At 39.4% G+C, this 22,465-nt stretch overlaps 1 protein-coding gene across 5 annotated transcripts in view; it reads left to right on the forward strand.

The window, feature by feature from the left end:
* Positions 1-22,465, forward strand: part of LOC115284938 (golgin subfamily B member 1-like) — a 43,153-nt gene that overhangs the window by 19,310 nt on the left and 1,378 nt on the right. The window contains exons 5-11 of one of the 5 annotated variants that reach the window (XM_029931381.1): positions 6,744-6,922; positions 13,561-13,726; positions 13,929-14,066; positions 18,904-19,047; positions 19,770-19,867; positions 20,367-20,501; positions 22,086-22,191. In XM_029931381.1, coding sequence (XP_029787241.1) covers positions 6,744-6,922; positions 13,561-13,726; positions 13,929-14,066; positions 18,904-19,047; positions 19,770-19,867; positions 20,367-20,501; positions 22,086-22,191 — 966 coding nt within the window. Of the gene's footprint in view, positions 1-5,363; positions 5,450-6,743; positions 6,923-10,806; positions 10,905-12,173; positions 13,507-13,560; positions 13,727-13,928; positions 14,067-18,903; positions 19,048-19,769; positions 19,868-20,366; positions 20,502-22,085; positions 22,192-22,465 lie in introns of those variants that run through there. The other 4 variants (XR_003905381.1, XR_003905382.1, XM_029931382.1 and 1 more) reach the window with 4 other exon arrangements.

Genomic DNA, 22,465 nt, shown 5'->3' on the forward strand with positions numbered 1-22,465 from the left:
TTTTTGATTGAAGAGTTTAGTTCATTTATATTCAAGGTAGTTATTGATAGATATGTACTATTTGCAAGTTTGTTACTTGTTTTACAGTTGTTTTTGTAGATCTCTGTTCCTTTCTTCTGTTCCTCTCTTCTCTCATGGTTTGTTGTCTTTCTTTAGTGTTATACTTGGATTCCTTTTTTTTTTTTCATATCTATTACCGGTTTCTTGAATTGTGGTTACCATTAGGCTTATATATAACATCCTGTGCATATAACCATCTGTATTAAGCTGATGGTCGCTTAAGTTTCAAGCCATTCTAAAAGTACCAAAATTTACTCTTCTTCCCTCTACATTTTAGGTATATAGTGTCATGTTTGTATTTTGTGAAACCCTTGACTAGTTGTTACGGATGAACTTGATTTTCCTGCTTTTATGCTTCCTACTTTTCTTACTCCTGCTTATGGCCTTTCCTTTCCATTTTAACATTTCTTGTAAGGTTGGTTTGGTGGTGATAGATTCCTGTAAATTTCGTTTGTCCTGGAAACTCTTTATCTCTCTATTTTGAATGATAGATATGGCCTTGCTGGATAGAGTACTGTTGATTGCAGGTTTTTCTCTTTCACCACTTTGAATATATCATGCCACTCCCTTGTGTCCTGCAAAGTTTCTGGTGAAAAATCAGCTGATAGTTTTATGGACTTTCTGTTGTATGGATTGTTTTCTTTTTTCTTGCTGCTTTTAAAATTCTCTCCTTATCATTACTTTTTGCCATTTTAATTACTGTGTATCTTGGTGTGGACCTCCCTGGGTTGATTTTGTTGGGGGCTCTCTGTGCCCCCTGGATCTGGATTTATGTGTCTTCCCTCTGATAAGGGAAATTTTTAGCTATTATTTTTTCAAATAAATTTTTTGCCCCCTTTTTCTCTTTCTTCTGGGATCCATATAATGCAAACGTTATTAGACTTGACGATATCACTGAGTTCCCTTAATTTGTTCTCATTCTGTATTCTTTTTTTCTTTCTCTTATTTAGCTTGATTGTTTTTCATTACTTTGTCCTCCATGTTACTGGTCTGTACTTGTCTTTCCTCTGTTCTACTATTTATTCTCTCTAGTATATTTTTAATTTCAGTTATTGAGTTCTTCCTCTCTGATTGGTTCTTTTTCTTACATTTTCTGGTTTTTTGTTGAGAGTCTCACTGAGATACTCCACTCTTTTCTCAAGTTCAGTGGACTATCTTTATGACCATTACCTTAAATTCTCTATCAGGCATACAGCCTATCTCCATTTCATTTCTCTCTCTTTGTCCTGTTCTTTCATTTGGGGCATATTCCTCTGACTCCTCAGTTCGCCTGACTTTCCATGTCTGTATCTCTGTGTTAGGAAAGTCAGCAACATCAAGTAAGCTGTTGCAAGTAGTGGCCTTATAAAGAAGAAATCCTATTGTTTGTAGTGCAATGTCCCTTGTTCACCAGAACCTGGTATTTCAAGGTGTCTTGTATACATGTTGTGTGCACCCTCATGTTGTGGTTGAGCTGAATTTGCCTTTAGTGTAGTCATCTGCAATGACTCCCTTTGCCTGTTGTGGGCAGAGTTTCGTTCCTGTGTTGTTAATGGGTCAGTCTGGGACTGTCTTGGGCTTGAATTGGGTCAGATCTGATGTTTGCCAAAGCTGTGATTGCACTGGATTGCAAGGTGCTCTCCCTTTGTTATCCCCTGGGAGGTTTTTGTTAGTGGATGGGACTTGCAGTCAGACCAGATGTCTGCTCCCAGCCATTGCTAAAGCTGCAAACTGATGTGTGTGGTTCTCTTCCCCTCTCCTTTGGACAGGAGTCACTTTGGAGTGGTATTGGCTCCTGTTGGGGCTGTTTGCAGAATGCCACACGTGTGGTGCCACTTTGGATACACTCCTGCTGAGGCCAGGTTGCAGGGGGTGAGTCTGCAGAAGAACCCAGAGGTGGAGAACAGTGTTACCAATCCAAGTGGAGAGTGTTTGTGCTATACTGGTTCCTCTAGGCATCTGCATATGTAGGCTGTGGGATGGGGAGGGAAATGGCACCTACCAGCTCTTTTGTTCTTAGAGAAGTTTCCCAAAGATCCCTGGCTCTCCAGCATAAATTCTGAGATTAATAAATAAATCTCCTTCCTGTATACCTTAGGTATTTTTAAAACTGCTGCTTTTATGCTCTATCTCAGCAGGGCTATTTCTTGTGCTCTTTAGTGGCAGGGACTTAATTTCCTCTTGCCTTCCAGCTCTCCCAGAGCCAAGCTGTTCATCTTTAAAATTCTAGGTCGTAAGCCCCGCTGACTGTAAAAACTCCAGATATTAGCCCCCTTTGGTTCTCAAAGCCAATGTTATGGGGCTTTGTCTTCCTAGTGCAGGTCCCTGTGACTGAGGCACCTGGTATGGGGTGTGCTCCTCTCCCTTCTCTGTGCTCGTGATGTCCTTCCTTCCCACAGACAATCTCCTGAGTCAGCTTGGCTCCCAACTGTGTTTCCACCCTTCCTACCAATTTTTGATGTGGTCTCTTCTCTCTGTTTAAATGTGGAGTCTGTTCTGCCATTTTTTGGGTCATTTTCTGGGTTATTTACACTGATGTAGTTGTTATCTAGTTGTATCCATGGAACAAGATGACTTTACGATCCTCTGAGATCATTTTTGAAAGTCCCCTATACTCATTTCATTCTGAAATTGACCTGAAGTAGCATATGAAGATATGAGCAGTTTTTCATGATATTATAATACAAGTAACTGGGAAGGAAGAGAAAAGGAGGATAGGATAGAAAAAGATTAAACCAGGAATAAATTTAGTATCCCAAGTCACAATATGTTTTTAGAAAAATGGGTCATCAAATTTTTTCCCTGCTTTCTGGCAGCCATCAGAAATAGGGATTTAAGAATCCATATACATGAATTGCAATATCTGTGTTTTAGGGAAAAGGAGGAAAGAAAAGCTACTTTGTTCAATATAAGAATAGTTTAAGTATTGAGACCTGCAAGAAATTTCTTCTGTGTTTCCGTAGAGAAGACTATATGAAGTGGTGAAACATCCTTTACTTCTCTACAGTAAATATAATAGTTATTTTATAGGTTTAATTTAGCTGTTCCTTGCTGTAAGTGCTTACAAAATAATTTTGCATAATTTACTAAAGGTACTTTTACAAATAGCTAAAATGCAGTCCCAGGCACTTCAGCTTTCTGATGATCTAATCTATTCCAAGATTAACATTTAGAGTATCTGGATTAGAGGAGTGAATAAAGAATACATTTAGTGCATAAAAATAATGTGTTTTTATTTTAAAACAAAACAAAATGCTTGTATTTTTTTTTGTTTAAAAAATAAAGTTATATGCCCATATATGTCACTAAATTCTGCATGTCACTCAATTCTACATGTTTGATTAGAAAAACAGCACCTCCAACGCTGATTCTCCTCCTAACAAGACAATTTGCTTTTAACTCTCTTATTATTTTGGTGTTTTCTCAGCATCTAAATATCATACTTGGAATGAATCTTGAATTTTCATTGTTTGTATGACCTATTGACTGTCTTTTATGCTAACAGAGTTTATTTAGCTCTTTCATCTCTGCTTCCACATAACATATGCATATTTTCAGTATACAGCCCCATTTCCATTCTACTGATGTAATTTATGTTTTGGTTAATTCAGTATTCAGTGTTTATATTTTTATGACTATAAATAAGAGCTGAGACATGTTACTTTTATTTTCCTCAGCATCTTTCCCCCCCTTACAGTTAATAGCTGTATTTTTGTTGTTGTTACTAACTTTCTTTGTATTTCTCAATGTAATTTAACTCCAGGTTTACTGCCATTTAACCACATTTCCTCTTAAGATGTTTATTCGTATCAATTTTGCACTTATGAAGAAAATTCTGGAGGTTTTTCTCGCTCTTACATGAACCAGTTGCCCCGCACTCCTGGTTTTCATCCTGGGATATCTCCCTTCACCTCTCTCCTGTATTAGCTCTCCTGTCTCTTGTATTCTAGGTCTTCCTTGTCTTGGTTTTGTGTTTTCATTTTGTTGGAAGAAATCATTTAGTAGCTCCCTAAGAAAAGATACAGGGAAGATAAATTTATTGAAAATGTCTTTTTATCTCTCATACTTGATTGTTTGGCTGGCTATTGAATTCTAGGCTGAAAATAATTCCCCTTCAAAATTATGAAGACATTGGTCTATTGCCTTTTAGCTTACATTGTGGTTCTGGAGTCTAATGTTGATTGCTGATCCTTTCTTTATCTCTTTTTCTTTTTGTCTGTCTCTGTCTCTTTCATTTCTTTCTGGAAATGTGCAGAATTTTTTAGTCCTATGTATTCTGAAATTTCATGATAATGTACTTTGATGTGGGTCTCGTTTTATTCATCATTCTCTCTAGTTCTTTGAATCTAAGAAGTTAGACTCAACAATTTTCGGAGATTCTTTTGAATTCTGTTTTACCATTTTCCCCATCCTTTTTCTCTGTTGTCTTTTTTCTGAAAATCCTGTTATTTAGATGTAGGACCTTCTGCGTTGATTGTATAATTTTCTTTTCTATTCTTTTTGCTATACTTTTGGAAGACTTTCTCACTTTTATTTTTAGAACCCTCTATTGAGGTTTTCATATTTACAATCATGTTCCTAATTTCTAAGGATTTCTCTTTTTTCTTTTTCTTGTCACATGGCTTTATGTTCTTAATTTATTTCTCCAAGAATAGTGGTGGTAATTTTGTTTTTTGATGTTTTCTTATAATGAATTTGTCTTTATTTTTTATTTCTGCTCTAATGTTTCTAATTTTCAATATTCTCTCTTAAATCTTCAAGTATACTATATTCTCTTCCTGTTAATCTCTCCCGAATTACTTTTCTTCTAGTTCTTTTCATCCCAGACTTCATAATAGCCATTCTTCAGATGAGGGTTAATCCTTGATTTACTCTTCATGTTTAAGGGTAAGGTTTAAAAGCTTGTGGATGGGGCTTACCAACTGTGAGGTTGGTGACTGCAGGGTGATCTTGCTGAACTTTTTGTGGGTAGTCCCCAAGTTGGTATCTCTAGTTCTTCTTGGGCTGGTCAGATTTTCTAGAGAAGACTTCTCATTTCCTGCATGGATGGAAAAGGCCTGGGTGCCAGCCCTGTCCAAGCTGAGTAGGGGAAAGACTTCAAGCATTCAGAAGGTGTACATTGACTCAATCACCCTTGTTTCAGAGTAGTACCTTTACCTTCAGTTGTGCCTGGTATTTGATGGCCTAGAGTCACTTCTTTTACTTTCTCCAAAGAATTAGACTCTAGTTGTCTGTTAGAGTTAACAAAAGGTATGGAACTGAGTAGAGTATTTAGGGATGTAATTGTTTTTTAAGCAGATTTCATCTAATTCTCCTTATTTCAGCTACCACCTTCTCCCTACCCCCATCACTATCTTTTCCAGAGGTACCTGGTGCTGTTAATTCCTGAGCCTTTTGAAGATTCTACAGAGTAAGTTCCACTGGTTCTTGGCTTTCCTTACTGCCAGCTTAAGATTTGGCTTTCCCAGATCTGTTAAGTCAGTCACCACATATGCATCTGCTTTTCAGCTTCCAAAATTAATTTTGTTGTTGCTGACTCCTCTCTTGTTCTTCCTGTTCTTGTGTTTTATGCTTATAAAATGATGCCTTTATTGTAGCTTTCTTTTTTTTTTTAACATTTTTTTAAACGTTTTATTTATTTTTGATACAGAGAGAGACAAAGCATGAGAGGGGGAGGGTCAGAGAGAGAAGGAGACACAGAACTGGAAGCAGGCTCCAGGCTCTGAGCTAGCTGTCAGCACAGAGCCCGACGCGGGGCTCGAACCAACGAACGTGAGATCTGACCTGAGCCGAAGCCGGAGGCTCAACTGACTGAGCCACCCAGGCGCCCCTATTGTAGCTTCCATGATGTTTCCAAGAGTGGGTGAAAGAGACATGTGTTTAAGGCACCCTTTTAGCCCAGATGTCCTGACATTATTTCTTACTACCAAACTTTTTAAGAATACTGGGGATAAAGAGTTTGAAGATACATCTGGAATGTAGCTAGAGAGTTTTGTTAATTAAGGGCAAGTCTACCATCATTGTATTATTATCATCATTATTACCATCACCATCCCACAACTACCATTAATTTTGTCAGTTAATTTTCATAATCTAATGAGAAATACCATAAGGGAGGTAAGGGAAGTTAAGGCTTACAGGGTGTGAGGAATGCACATAGGGTCACATAACCTATGTGGGCAGGATGTTGGACTTCGAAAGCCTAAGTATTCTTAATCACTGGGCATGGGCATCACTGTCTTCTTTTTATAGTCAACATTAGCTAAGCAAGAGTTAAGGTTGATATCCATGTAAGAAAGTTTAAAAGCCTAAGCAGGGCACAGGGCTAAATAGAAAGTTAGTCCATCTTTATATTTCTTATTCGGGGGAGTTAACATCCACAAACTGTAGGTCCTCTAGGTCTGTCATATGTTCAAGTTGTAGATCTAGAGTCAATTTTGGACCCCAGAAGCAAGAAGCTGGGGTACAAGTTTCAGGAATGGTCAGGTCCTATAGCCTTGATGGCAGCTCTTGGGGTGATTCCCACCAGCCTTGCTGCCTGTATTTTACCATTTTAGAGCTTCATGTTGCAAATATATGTCAGTGAACCTGGTAGGTGCTAATAGTCTGTTGTGGTGTCTGACTGACTTAGCAGGGTGCTGTTGACTTACAGCTGGGTGAATGAGATGTAATGAATTACCCTGTTACTTTCCCTTTGGTTAAAGCTGAAGGAATTGAAGAATCTGCAGCAGCAATACTTACAGATTAACCAAGAAATCACTGAGTTACGTCCACTGAAGGCTCAACTTCAGGAGTATCAAGATAAGACAAAAAATTTTCAGATTATGCAAGAAGAGCTAAGGCAGGAAAATCTCTCCTGGCAACATGAGCTGCGTCAGCTCAGGTATGATAATCCCTGCTTTCTGATACTTTTATTTTTTTGTTTTTTTTAACTTTTTATTATATAGTTTTATAATGTTACAAAATAATTCAGAGAGCTCTTGTGTACCTTTCACCCAGTTTCCTCTAATGGTAATATCTTGTATTACTCTAGTATACCCAAATCTGGAAATGACATGAGTGTGATTCAAAGACCTTTTTCAGATTTTATTAATTTTATGTTCACTTACATATGTTTGTGTGTGGTGTGTGTGTAGTTCTGTGCAACTTCATCATATGTTTAAATAAATGTAACCCTCACTGCAAATAGTTACACTCTTCCTTGCACTACCATGCCAACATCCCTAATTATGGCAACCACTAATCTGTTCTCCACCTCTATCATTTTGCCATTTTGAGAATTTTTTAAAAGTTTTTATTTAAATTCCAGTTAGTTAACATATATCATTTTAAGTGGAATCCTACAGTATGTAACCTTTTGAAATTAGCTTTATTCACATATCATAAATGTCCTTGAGGTCCATCAACATTGTTCATGTATCAACAGTTCATTCTTTTGATTGATAAATAGTATTCCATGGTATGAATATACTGCTTTAACCATTCACACATGAGTGTTGCTTCTCATTTTTCGGTGTTATTAATAAAGCTGCCATAAAAATTTGTATATAGGTTTTTATATGGAAAATAATTTTTCATTTCTCTGAGATATTTGTCCAGGAGTACAAAAGCTAGGTTGTATGGTAAGTGTTTAGTTTTTTAAGAAATTATAAAACTATATTCCAGGATGACTGTACTGTTTTATATTCCTGCCAGCAATAGATGAATGATCTAGTTTCAATATCAAGTGCTATATTCTTGTCAGCATTTGATATTGTGACTGTATTGTAATTTTTAAATAGGTATGCCATGCTCTTCCAGTGTGGTTTTAATTTGCATAAATGCTAATAATGTTGAACATTTTTTTGTTGCTTATTTGACATGTATATGTCCTTTTTGATGAAATGTTTGTTCATGTGTTTTGTCCATTTTTTATTGGGTTGTTAATGTTTTACTGTTGAGTTTTGAGAATTCTTTACGTTCTAGGTATAAGTTCTTTATCAGTATGTGGCTTGCAAATATTTTCTCTAGTTTTTAGCTTATCTTCTCATTCTTCTCAATGTCTTTTTAATTTTGATGAAATCCAATTTAATGATTATTTTTTTCTATTTGCAGAGTCAATAATTTCTGTTTTTCTAGCTTCCTATTCACTGGTTCTTGAGTTTTTTCTTCATCACTTCCGTTCTGCTATTGAGCCCGTTGAGTTACTACCTTTTTATTTTGGAATATTATATTTTTCAGTTCTAAGATTTCCATTCAGTCTTCTTTGTATTTTTTATTTCTTTGCTGAGGTTTTCTCTTTTAAGTGAAGTATAATTGACATTCACTGTTACATTAGTTTCAGCTGTACAACATAGTGATTCAACAATTATGTACATTATGCAGTGCTCACTGTGGTAAGTGTAGTTATCTGTCACCATACAAAGTTACTATGTTATTGATTATATTTCTTATGCTGAACTTTTCATTCCTGTGATTAATCTGCTTTATAATAGGTATATATAAGCAGGTAGTTTTTGCCTCTTAATCCTCTCACCTGTTTTGCCCATCGCTCCTCCACCTCCTTCCCTCCAGCAGTCACTATTTTGTTCTCTGTATTTATGAGTCTATTTCTTTGTTGTTTTTCAGATTCTGCATATAAGTGAAATCATATGGTATTTGTCTCATTTTCTGTCTGACTTAACTTCATTTAGCCTAATTCCCTCTAGGTCCATCCATGTTGCTGTGAATGACAAAACTTCCTTCTCTTTTTAGTTCATTAAAATTCCTGTGTGTGTGTGTGTGTGTGTGTGTGTGTGTGTGTGTGTGTGTGTACACCAGATTATTCATCTGTCAATGGACACTTGAGTTGCTTCTGTATCTTGGCAGTTATAAATAGTACGGTAGTAAACATAAGGATGTATATATCTTTTTGAATTAGTGTTTTTGTTTTCTTTGGGAAAATACCCAGAAGTGCAGTAACTGGGTTGTATGGTATTCTATTATTAATTTTTTGAGGAATCTTCATACTGTTTTCCATAGTGGCTGTATCAGTTAACATTCCCAGTAACAGTACATGAAGTTTCCTTTTTCTCCATATCCTCACCAGTACTTAACTATTTTTTGTCTTTATGATAATAGCCATTCTGACTGCTATGAAGTGATACTTTGTTGTGGTTTTGATTTGCCTTTCTCTGAAGATTATGATCCTCAGCATCTTTTCATGTGTCTGTTGTCCATCTGAATATTTTCTTTGGAGAAACATGAAGTATTCTGTATTTTCATGTTTCCAGTGTGTTAGTAATTGCTTGTCCAAGCATTTTTGTGGTGGCTGCTTTAAAATCCTTATATAATTCTATACATACAATTCAATATCTGTGTCATTTCAGTGTTGTAATCATTTATTTTCTCAATCAAGTCATAACTTCCCTGGTTCTTAGTATGATGAGTGATTTTTCAGTTGTATCCTGAACATTTTGGAGATTATAAGACTCTCAATCTTATTTAAATTCTCTGCTTTAGTAGGCTTCTACTGATACTTTACTGCTAGATGTAGGGTACAGTCCAGTAGGCTCCCTACTCAGTCTTCATTGATACCCCAGGAGAGGAAGTGTCGTGATACTGCCAGGAAGAGACAGCTGCCCAGGTTTCCCGCTTGTAGTCCATTGACACTGCACTCGGTGGGGAGCACTGCCTCATTACTGTTAGGTGAGAATAGAAGTTCAAGCTCCATACATGGACTCCATTGATACCAGGTGGGGGTTGTGGGAAGAGGCATTTCATTACCACTGGACAATGGGGGGAAATCCAGGTTCCCCACTCAGTCCCTACTGACGTTGCAGGAAGATGGTTAAATCTATAGATGAAAACATCTATTCCTCTTGTTACCCCTGGTCCAAAAGTCCAAAGTCCAAACTTTCTGTTGGCCTCTTCTGACAGGGAACCTGTCTCTGATACTACCTCTGTTTTGTTACCTTGTTATGGCTGGACGTAGATGTCCAGACCACCCCACATGTTGTCTACGTTGACACTATAATGGGGTATGGGTGGGGACAGTCGGAGTCACCTCTTTTCCACTGAGTGGTGGTGAGAGTTCAGGGTACTTTGGCCTTTTCTGACACCACCCAGCAAGGAGGGTGAATTACACCTACTTATCTCCAGGCAAAGATGTAAGTCTGATCTTTCCACTAGGATTTTGTTGATTTGGGGTGGAGGGAGAGTGCTGTGGTTTTTCCATGATGTTCACCTGAAATAGAGTGATTATTGTCTTTAATATGTGCCTCACTAGGCTGCCCATTCCTGGCCTTTTGGCATGAGGGAGCAAACTTTACTTGTATCTCACTGGTGTTTCCAGATGGTTGGATCCTTCTTCATCCAGATAGGGATATATAAAATTCAGAAAGAAAAACCAGCAAACCCACTGCCATGTCGTTTCTTATGTCCTAGGGTCCCTAGTTGGTCTAACTTCTTCTTTCCATGTTTCTGGGTCTCCCTGTGTTTGTTCTTATACATAATTCACAGGGTTGTTATCTATACTAAGTGGGGGAAATAAGGAGATATGCATTAACTCTATCTTATCAATATTCAGAAATCCAAGCCCTTTTCTTTTAAAGATGAATAATAGTGTTATATGGTGCTAAGAGAGCAGAAAAAATATATCATAAGAACTATAATTCTGGTTAGTTTTTAAATTCAGTGTTTCTTAAAAAATTCGATCCAAAGAGAAAAGGTAAAGAAAATTGCTTAACAGTATGTAAAAACAAGTCCTGTTGTTGCAACCTCACTATTGTGACTTTATTGTTGTTTCAGACCCAAAACTTTCCAAGTTTGGTACTAAAAGAAGAATCTTCATGTTGGAAAGTACTGCTAATCGTGAAGCACCTGCTTTGTCTCACTTGCTTCCTCAGGCAAGTGAATAGAGAATACAGGTGGAGTCTAGATTCCTATCCAGCCTACAGAGGGGCTGCCATGATGGCGGATAGCAATATAACAAAATAATTATTGTAACAGCCCTAAGACAGCTCTTAATGTGCAGACACAGAGAATTGTTCCTTCACCGATCCTAGACGACATGCATTTTGCTAACATGGCATTTCAAAATAAACTTTAAGCCAGCTTTACAGAGCAAAACGCTTTTCAGAACTTGGTGATTTCAATTTTGCACAGTAAAATTACATCCAAAAGATTTTCATATTTAACAACTTTATGGACTTTTCTTATAAGTGAACATATATGAATCCTATTCCATGGAGTTGACAGCTTCTCCAAATAGTACAGTTACACATTTTTAACCAAAAGATGATGATTGCAGAAGTAAAAAACTGAATTTTTGCTCTCTAGGAATACAGATTTCTTCTGTTCCTGGAGCTGAATCTCAAGAGAAAAAAATGAATTGCTCCACTTCAGCTTTATCTGCCCCCACCTCCCTGCATTCCCCACCCAGGGAATAGCTACCTCATGTTTATTCTGTTAGAGTCTTTTAGAATGAGTGCATTATCAAGAAATCAGGATCTCCATGTGTCTTCTTCCAAATGCATAGCAATACTGACCATTGAATTTAGGAATCTCCAAAGATGATTGGAACCACATGGGAGCATCACTCTGATGTTTCCCGTATTATCTCCAGGTCACCTGGAACTACACATATATTAAGTATCCAGTTACCAGTATAAACTTAAAAGCCTCAAAACTCTAATGGCTTATTTTCTGTAGACACTTATTCCCCTTTCAATTTCCTCAAAGGCCATTCTAAAAGAGTTGAATCTTAGAGAAAAGAAGAAAGTGACTTCTGGTCTCTTGATTTTTCCCCCTCATTCTCTCCCCATTTACCTTTCTCTTAGCCTTTCTCTCTTCACCTTCCACATTTGAGCAATTTTGAAGAAAAGTAAAATTAATCTCAAGTGAATTTTAGCAAATTAGGGAGAGGAAAAGAAGATATTTTACTTCACATTTAGAAGGAACAACAAATGGAGACAGAAGTTTGATTTCCTGACTTTAGGACCAGTCTCTAAAGCTCAATATCTTCAGGCTCTCTCTTTTGTTCTTGATATACTTGGGGGAGATTAACTTTTCAAACATGGAAAGGCTGGCACATCTCGTTAGGCCTCTGTTGGCCTCAGGGTTGGCTTATTAGGAGAGCCTAGATTCATACCGTAATCTTTCTCTTCCCCTTGTAGCTACTGGTTTGCTCATTTTGCTCTGGTTCCTGTGCTTTCTTACATAAGGGTAAGTGAGGTATAACCCTATTATGACTGAGTTATATGAATAATCAGCTTTGTTCCCAATGCCCTGTTCTCCTTCGAGCATCTCTTCCCATGCCATCACCACCTTCTAGAAAAATGGCAGCTTGAAGCTTTTTATGGAAGATTATGGTCTTCTTCTGCATTCCACTCTTAAACTGTTCTCTCTCAGTTTTCACAGACAAATATCAAAGGAAGTGTTGAAAATTCCTGTACCTTTTACATATAGTAACCTTGTAATACAATTTCATTTTATTTTCTAAGTTTCAGCTTTGCCTTTTTGAAAAAATTTTGACCATATTCCAATTCATTTCTTAGCAAAGCAGGATTATTTCATAACAGGTATGTGCCATTTAGAAAAGAAGGGACCGTTGTACCTTATTTCTAGAGTGAAAGACAAAAAAAGTCAGATACAATTCAAACAATTTTACATTATGGGGACAAATAGAGACATGGGCACTATTCAAAGTGAAGAGACACTAAAGAAATTTGATTACAATCTTAATGAGTTCTTCTAGACAGAGTACAGAGAGAAGTAGAACTAAAGAATATGACAGAGATGCAATTTTTGCTAGTACTACAAAAAATTAGCTGGGATCAAATAGAAGCCTTCCTCTTGGCCAAATTCAGGGAGTAAATAGAAATATCAGCAGCTCTTATTTGTTGGGTGATCATGATGTGCCAGGTTCTGTGTTTGGTGCATGGCATACAGTGGCTGATTCAATCCTCAGAATAATCATCAGGAATAGATGTTTATTCCCATTTCACCAGTGAAGCTTAGAGAGATCAAGAAACTTTAAACAGGGTCCAATGTCTAGTTTATGATAGACTTAGCATTTGAACCCAGTTCCCACAAGACTCTATAGTTGTATTTTTGTCACTATGACATTTGACTGCATCTGGTACTACCTTTCCAAAGAATCACAGTGGATTCCCATTGCTTATAGAATAAGCTTTATTTATCATCCACTCAGTGCCCCACATGATCCAACCTCACTTCTCCAACCTCGTTTCCTACCCTATCCACCTTACACACTATTCCACTTCTAAATTCAGTGTGTGTATTCATTCTTATGCCTTTTGTTCAGTATATTCCTGGCACCTGGAATGCTTTTCCATGAAATCATCCTCAGTCCTGCCAGTTGAAATTCTTTTATTAGTTCAGCTTCATCATCTTGCTATACAGTTCAATTTATAATATAAATTTTACTTTGGTTATTTATTTACTATATCTCCACAGCCCATACTACTGTTATGAACAGGTAATTATTCATCCTTGTCTCACAAGTATTTTTCGCCTATGAGCATTTCATGTGTTTTGTAGGGTGGAGAAGAGCTCCTGGGAAGCCCAGGAGAGGAGAATGAAGGAGCAGTACCTTATGGCTATCTCAGATAAAGATCAGCAGCTCAGTCATCTGCAGAATCTTATGAGGGAGTTGAGATCTCCTTCCTCCCATACTGAGGCTCTCAAAGTGCAATACCAAAGACAGGTGAGTGACTTCAGTGCTGATTGCTACTTAGAGATATCACCACCACCCAGGAAGCATCAGTTTCCTGCAAGCCAAGTGCCCATCTACCACTCTTAGGAAGATGTCTTGTGACCTCCTATGAGGTGGACAGGGTTTATCGAGGGAAGGAATTAAGCATGAACAACATTGGGATGGAATTTCATCAATGCTTATATCCTGGCAGGCATCCCCAGAGACACTGGCATCCCTAGATGGATCACAAAACCTAGTTTATGAGACAGAACTTCTTAGGACTCAGCTCAATGACAGCTTGAAGGAAATTCACCAAAAGGAATTGAGAATTCAGCAACTAAACAGTAAGGTAAGTGTTTCCTGCTAGACTGAAATTCAGTTTCTTATCTCCATGACCAGAAGCAAGACAGTAAATAGGAGCTGATTAAGCCTGGGTTCTAGCTATAGAGTATCTTAGGGCACAGAAGATTTACCTGTTTGGAGCCTGGGTTGCCCCTACCAGAGCACAGACACAGGACCATATTCTTTTCCTCATCCTTAGAATTTACTTGGGAATGATTGGAGAAATCTATTCAATAAGTGTAAAAAAAAAAACAACAAAAAAACCCAACTCTTTTAGGAGACCTTGCTCCCCAGCATTGTCTCCCCATCTATGTCCCTTGTTAGTAATATTGAGGTAACTCCCCACAAGTCCTCCCAACACCTTCCTGTTGTTTCCGGTGCGCAGCAGGAAAATGTCTCTGGAATGAAGCGTTTCAGATGTGATTAGACAGCAGGGATAGAGGTGAGAGGGCTGCTTTTCACTCTACTCCATTTGTAGACTTCTTCACTGGTGTCTAACGTTCTGGAAGTAGAGAAGCCAGATTTTCCCCAAACCCCAGCCATGCCATTCCAGACATTCTAAGGAAGCACCCTGGAGTTGATAGGACCTTATTTCTGTAGGGAGGAGCTACTTTGCCATCTGGTCCCTAGAGCTGATCTCGCTAAGGCAAGAATAAAGAAAATTATTCTTGGAAGCCTTCTTACATCTCTGTCTTCTCTCCTCAGTCATTTTCTGGCTTATCTTCCTCCTTCACCTGCCTCTCCTCCCCCACCCTCTTATAAATCATTATACTCCTGTCGCTTTCTGACTGTTCAAATATTCTCTAGTGGCAACTCCCTAGTTCTGCCTTCTTCAGAGGAACCCAGCTAGGTAGTTTATGTTAGAACTAGAAGGGATTTAAGAAATCATTTGGACTCTAGAGTACGGAGATTGACTTTGAGGAGAGCTGTGAATGTCCAAAAATTATATACAAAATGGTGTGTGTGTTTGTGTGTAAGTTTCCCATCATGAGAACTCATCAGTTCACCAAGGGATGTATAATCCAAGAATGGTAAAGATTGGTAAATTGTATCACAGATAAGGAAACTAAGGCCCAGAGGTATTAAGTAATTTGCTCAAGGTGTTTGGAGGAGGTCATTCTGAGATAAATCTGATAACAGTATGTGGAAAACCACAGTATCTAGCTTATATAGAAGGTAGTTACTAAATGTTAAATTCAGCTAACTGACATTGAAGTATCAGACACTGATAATGCTATTTACTGTGGCAGACAAATTTGCATTTTTTAAATATAGGTTTGTTGATCCAAATGAATGGGTAAAACGATAGACCTTTTATTGGGGTAATTGTCTGGGAGTTGTTATTTTTTTTCTAAAGTAAGTTTATTAAATTCATTTATTTTGTGTGTTGGTGGGAAGCAGTAGCGGGGCAGAGAGAGAGGGAGCAAGGGAAAGACAGAAACCCAAGCAGGCTCCACACTGTCAATGTAGAGCCCGATGCAGGGCTCAAACTCATGAACTATGACCTGAGTTGAAGTCAAGAGTCAGATGTTCAAACAACTGAGACATCCAGCCACCCCTGTCTGGGAGTTTTCAAGGGGGCCTCCTGAACAGCTCTTAGTTCCCCTGCTTTCTGTAAACTAGATTCCATCTCCTGAAAACACTGTAAATCATGCTGAGCATTTGTCCTTCCAGGACAGTATTTTAAACTGTGATTCAGGACCATTAGTAAATCATGAGGTCATTTTAGTGGATAGCAACTAAAAATTTTTCAATGTAAACGTTTTTTAATGTTTATTTATTTTTGAGAGAGAGAGAGAGTGTGTTTGTGTGTGTGTGTGCACATGGGGGAGGAGCAGAGAGAGAGAGAGAGAGGGACAGAGGATCCGAAGCAGGCTCCACGCTGACAACAGCTAGCCCGATATAGGGCTTGAACTTCCCAACTTTGAGATCATGACCTGAGCTGAAGTCCGACGCTCAACCAACCAAGCCACCCAGGAGCCCCTAATGTTAATGTTTTATTGAGTAAAAGATACAAAAAGCACACAAACATAAATGCATCACAGCATATTTTCACAAAGTGAAGACATCTGGATAGCCAGCACTCAGATCAAGAGTCAGAACAGCTACAGAGACATGGACTCATATCTTCTCTCATGTTCCTTCATTTATTTTGTGAGATTCATCCATGTTGTTGTATATAGTGGGATTTTTCCATTCTCATGCTGTGCAGTATTGCACTGTAGCCTTATACCATAGTTTCTCTGTTCTGTTTGGATTCTTTTGCATTTTCCAGTATAGGGCTATTAGAAGCAGTGCAAATAGTGTTTTGTAAAAAACACAATTAAAAAGATTGGAAATATGTGTGTATTATGTAATATGTAATAAAAACTATATCTTGTTTTGGGAAACTTGAGTTTCAATTATATATATTTATGTATTGGTTCTGGGTCATAAGGCAAGTTATGTTTTCTTTTACAACTTTTAAGATATACTTCATCTACCACTTGAAGTATGAGAAGCAATATTATTTCTCTGGGTGAGAAAGAGTACTTCCTTTAGAAATCAACTGTAAGGAATTATCTCTGTCCCTAGTGTCATTCACTCATTCATCAAGCAGATAACTATTATTTGCCTTCTATGAACTGGTCATATGTTAGGATACACAGCAGCCCCTCATGGAGCTTATCATCTGATGAGCTGAGAGCCTCCCTCTAAATGGGTCCCAGCTACCTGGAGAATTGCTTCTTGGGCCCTAGAATGGGAGCAGAGTAGATGGGCTGTCAGCATAGAATGGCTCATCTCCACCCACTGCGGTAATTCTTTCCATGGATGCTCAGGCTTTATGTATATAATTCTGCCAGCATGGTTGGATGTTTATATGTAATGCAAACTTAAAAACATGTAACCTAAATTAACTTAAAAACATGAGAGGAATGATTATTGGTATAATGTAGTCTCGATTATTCCTTCCAGTATCTGTTTTTATAAGCATAGATATGATGAAGTACAACAGCTTATGAGCTAGAACAGAGGTCAGCAAATTCTTCTGTCAAGGCCCAAGTGGTAAATAGTTTGGGTCTGTAGGCTGTGCCGTCTCTCTTACCACCATTCAGCTCTGCAGCTGTATCACAAAAACAGCTGTAGGTGGCACATAGAGTGGTCATGTTCCAATAAAACCTTATTTACACACACACACACACACACACACACACACACACACACAAAGGCAGTAGACCCTGGATCACAGTTCGCCAGTACCTGAGCTATAGACAGAATATTGAAAACATTATAAAAGGTGCTTTATGTAAGGATGGTTGGCTAAAAGGAATTAGACTTCTCCAGTGAAGAGGGTTTTGCTTCTAGTAAGTTTTACAGATCTCTCTTTTCTCCTCTGGATTTGTGAAGGGAAAAAAAAGTGTTGTATTTTTCAATACTGAGAGTTGTTTTTGTTTGAGGTGATACTTTGTTTGTTCAGTATAGTTCGGGCTGTTCACTGTTGCCGGAAAGTTAACTTTTGTGTGTCAGGAGAGGATTATAATACTCTAAGAGCCAGTACTTGTCACTGCACCCAGTAATCATGTCTACCACTGTCTTCAAATTAGTACTGTTTGTCATTTATGAATGGGGACAGAAATCATTCCTCTACCTCTCTCAAATCAGATGATACTTTAAAAAGTGCTTTGTAAACTTGCTTTTCAGAGGTAAGGTTATTTGTTGTGATTTTTATTCTGGCTTATGCAAATGTTTTTGTTATACCACATAGGTTTCTTATTCTGGTTTTCTGTGAGTGTCAAATGTCCTTCCCATCCAGTCAGAGTTTCTCTAGGAAAATTTATCTTCTCTTTGAACATTGAGTCAACTTTTTTATACAAGTAGTAACCCAGAATACTTACGAAAAGAATACTCAGGAGAAGATCGAAGGTGTATTCAGGCTCACTGGTTTCCCTTCACATAATGCATACAGTCCTACAGCAGGGGCTTTGGAGGGATATCTCTGATTGTTAATGTTTCTGGGTATTAATGTTTCTGGGTATTAATCATGACTAAAACTTGAAACCTGACAGCTTGCAAGTGACGAATTTGAATTCTAGTTCTAGAGGGCTGAATTCAAATCATCATAGGAGCTTCAATGGGTAAATGTCTCATTCAGTACAAAAAATGATTTTCTGGTTTTTGACATGATGGGAAATGACATGGCCTGCTCTGTCAGGTGGGGAGCACCCCTGACACAACATGTTCAAGGAAAGACTGAGTATCTACCTCTTACTCAGGTAGCAGAGGAAGGTCCTGCTTTGAGTGACTGAAATATTTCCACCTTGAGAGTCTGTGCTCCCAGTATAGTTTCTTACATGTACATAGGGATTTAGGATTTCTTCTGTGTCTCCCTCCTACCACCCATGATAATTTCTTTTTCTACCTTCTTGACAACTTGTAAGTCTCTGCAGTATTGAAGAATCTTCCCAGTACTGTGGTTGTGTGAATTTTTAGGTGACAACTCTATGTCTTATTGACTTCTAAGGATTATAGTCACTTGTGAGTCATTCCATCTTGGACCCAAGCTGCTATCTTTCTCCTCTTGCATACTTGGGATTGTTTATACTATCAGATCGCCTGCGGGTTTCTGCTTTCTGGTTTCCCAGTCAATGTACTAGACACCACAAACAGTTTCCTACCACTCCTCCAGAATCATTTTCCTTTTTTGGTTCAAAAATGCTGAGTTTTCCCAATTTGAAGGAACACACAATGCTCTTGTTACTATTATTGAACTCAAGGTCTTGCGTTAAAAAAAATTAGACCCTTGAAACTCCGAGAGTCTTCCTAAGCACTGCTTGCTGTGAAACAGTCCCTCTCCACTGTTGCAGTTCTCTCAACTACTCGAAGAAAAAAACACTCTTTCAGTACAGCTTGGCGATACCAGTCAGAGTCTTCGTGAGAGCCAGCAGCACTACACTGACCTTTTTCATCACTGTGCGGTCTTGGAGAAGCAGGTCCAGGAGCTGCAAGTGGTGAGCAGGAGGGCCGCGAGAGGCTGGGAAAAGTGTTCCAAAATTGAGTGCAAATGGGAAAGCATAAAGAGCCGCATGGGAGAGGCTGGTGCTTCAGACTGAAGATGCGTTAGGGGACAGAGGAGAGCGAGCGCTCCCTGAGATGGGAATAAGGCCTAGAAAAATTAAAGGGTGAAAGGATTAGAGGGACAAAGATCAGGGAGACGGTGAGAGAGAAGTCAAAAAGTGAGTGGGAAACAGTGATGACTGAGGCTTTAACTCTGTCACTGAGACTGTGGATTTTGCTTCAAGAAATAAGAAAGCTATGGGAAAGTTTGGCCCTGGGAAACAAACCAGGTGGGGCTGGTGACGCGGTCCAGTGGCAGGTACTGTTGAAGCTGGGAGGTAGTGAGACTTAACGGGGAGCTGAACAGGACGGGGAAGGAGGAGGATCAGAGGGGCTTTTGGAAAATCCACGAGCCTCCACTAGAAGAAATCCGATTTCAGTAGAGGAGAGATTCAAAAATTATTATCTGGGAGAAAATCTAATCAAGAGTTTTAGGTAGGATATTAATCTCTTAGAGCAGAAGAGTCTCACTTCTGACTCTGCACTCAAAGAGAATAAGAGGAGTGTTCTTCTCCAGGGTGTCTCGTTTTGTCTGGTGTTCAGTGAGTTCTCATTTTGTCCATGCAGTTCCTTAAGTGCTTTCATCACTGTACTGCTACACTTATTCTTCTTCTAGGGGCCACTGAATATAGATGTTGCTCCAGGAGCTCCCCAGGAAAAGAACGAAGCTCACAGGAAGAGCGATCCTGAGGAGCTGAGGGAGCCCCAGCTCAGGTAGGGGAGCGGCCCTCAACCCTGTGCGCACACTACCTGTGCAGAAATGGACAGTCATCTAAATGGAACCGGAGCCCAGAGTATGGGTTTAATGTATCTCCTTATCAGCCTCTCCGGATTGCTGTGAGGATTAAATAGTACCAACTATAATAACAAATTTGTAAAGTTGAAAGTTTGTAAAGCAATAGCAACACGCAGGCACGAGGGCGCACACGCAGGCGTGCACACACACACACACACACACACACACCACTAATACTGTGGTATTCAAATGAAAGATAATCAATCTCTAAAATCTCTGAGGCATTTTCTGCAGCTTATTTTGACAGCTACACTTCTAAAATATTCTTTTTTTAAAATTTTTTCCCTTCCTATTTTTTGTTTGTACAAATGTCTATACATTTTCCTGCTTTATAACCTTATGAAGGCTTTGAATCCCTTGTGTCAGCAACTGTGTTCTGCACCTACTGATGCTGCTTGATGTCCTTTTATTTTGAAGCTTTTCTGAGGCTCAGCAGCAACTGTGCAACACTAAGCAAGAGATGAGCGAACTGCGGAAGCTGCTGGAAGAAGAGCGGGACCAAAGAGTGGCTGCTGAGAATGCCCTTTCCGTGGCCGAGGAGCAGATCCGGCGGTAAAGGGCTGGGGGAGATAGCCTCTGTTCACTGCTCATCCGTTCTGGGTACACTGGGTACATTTCAGTGGCCAGACTTGGGAATAATTAGGATCTAATTCCCATCTTGAGATGGGTGCTGCAGTGAAGTTTGGGGTCAAGATAAGCCACATTAGTCTAAGGTTAGCCCCTCCACAGTGTCCTCTTTGGCCCTGATGCAGACTGCAAATGCAGGGAGCTGATCAAGTGCTGCCCGCCCAGGCCCCACACGGACTTATTAATGTTAGAGCTTCTTTCACACGCACCCTATAGTGTATGTGGAACTCAGTGCACTTGTGATTTCTTCTTAAAGAAATTTATTTTGAGAAAGAGAGTGAGCGAGTGGGAGAGGGGCAGAGAGTGGGAGTGGGAGAGAGAGAATTCCAAGCAGGCTATGCACTGCCAGCTTGGAGCCCAGTGTGGGGACTCAAACCCACAAACCGTGAGATCATGACCTGAGCTGAAATCAAGAATCAGATGCTTAACAAACTGAGCCACCCAGGCATCCCCAGTGGACTTGCTGTTTGGTTCATCAGTATTTACAAAGATTCCATTTTTCCTCGTCCTAGCCTACAGAGGTGGACATGCTGACCTGCATGGTGCCAGACTTTGCTGTTCCAGGTCAGGGCTGTCCCTGTAAAGCTTATCATCTGGAGGAAAAGACACAGAAGGTGTACTGTGCAGTCAGCCTGCCTCTCAGAGGAAACCTGGCAAGATGGAGCTAGACTGTGCTCACTCAGTTTCTCCTTCCAGACTCACAAGTCAGATTAAAGTGTTCTTTCTTTCCAGGAGAAAAGTCAGCGACCTGCAACGAGAGGCCAGGAGTGTTAGGCTAATGGACACCCCTTTATGGAGGAGGGGAGAGCTCCATCCTCCCCGCCATGATTAAAAAGTGCATTCCTATGGGCAAATGTTTGTTCATATATGCTATATTACCTGCAGCCCCTTTGATGCAGTTCATGTATTTTAAGAAACCATTGACTGGGAAAAAGACAGCTTCTTCATTAAATAGAGAAGTTCTAGTATTAAACAAATCAACAAAAATGAAGAAGAAAGCAGTAGAGGCCGCCAGTTCAGTTCAATACTAAAAAGCCCATAGAAATCTTTCTTGGATGCTTTTGCCTAATTAGCCTTTGGTAAATGAAAAAAAAAAAAAAACAATGGGTTTCTCTGGTGTATTGGAAAAAAAGAACATGAGGTTTAGAGACACACCTGCGTTTTGAATTCTGGCTCAACCTATTACTGGCTGTGCCACCATGGCAAGGAATTTTATCACTCTAAGTAACCTTACTTTGAAGATAGTTACACCAGCCTCTAACTTGAGGCTGTGTATATACAACACCCAATCCAGCACCTGATACACAGAGGGCAGTTAATTCCTGGTAGTTTTCCTTACCGCTTACTGCTGCTGAAAGAAACAGATCCGCCTGCACACTGCTTGTGTGGGACCAGCCTCTGCTGCAAGTCTCTTGTGCTGCATCACACAGCAGGATGGCTGGGAAGACTTCACCTCATCAGCTGCTTGTGCTATAAACCAAGCCATGTCTGTTTCTTCCCTCAACACAGGTTGGAGCACAGCGAATGGGACTCTGCACGGTCTCCTATCATTGGCTCCTGTGGCGCTCAGGAGCAGGCACTGTTAATAGATCTTACAAGCAGCAGCTGTCGAAGGGTAAGAAGGCGAGAAGCCTAAGGAGAGGGTATATGCTAGCAGACAGGGCTGGCTGCACTGAGGGCAAGGGATCAAGGAAAAGGAAGGTGGAAGTCCAGGCACTGAGTACCTGGTGGATCTAAGACTGGAGGGGTATGGAAGGTTAGGGGAACCTAGTGAAGTTGGCCAGCTGACCTGAGGGGGCTTTCTCTTGGGATACCTCTTTCCTGCAGTGTTTGGAGAAGGAAAAGGGACATATCCCTGGAGGGCAAACCTCTCTAACTTTCCAATTTCT

This window comes from Suricata suricatta, unplaced genomic scaffold (assembly GCF_006229205.1).
Source record: "Suricata suricatta isolate VVHF042 unplaced genomic scaffold, meerkat_22Aug2017_6uvM2_HiC HiC_scaffold_27, whole genome shotgun sequence".
In the NCBI taxonomy this organism is placed as follows: Eukaryota; Metazoa; Chordata; class Mammalia; order Carnivora; family Herpestidae; genus Suricata; species Suricata suricatta.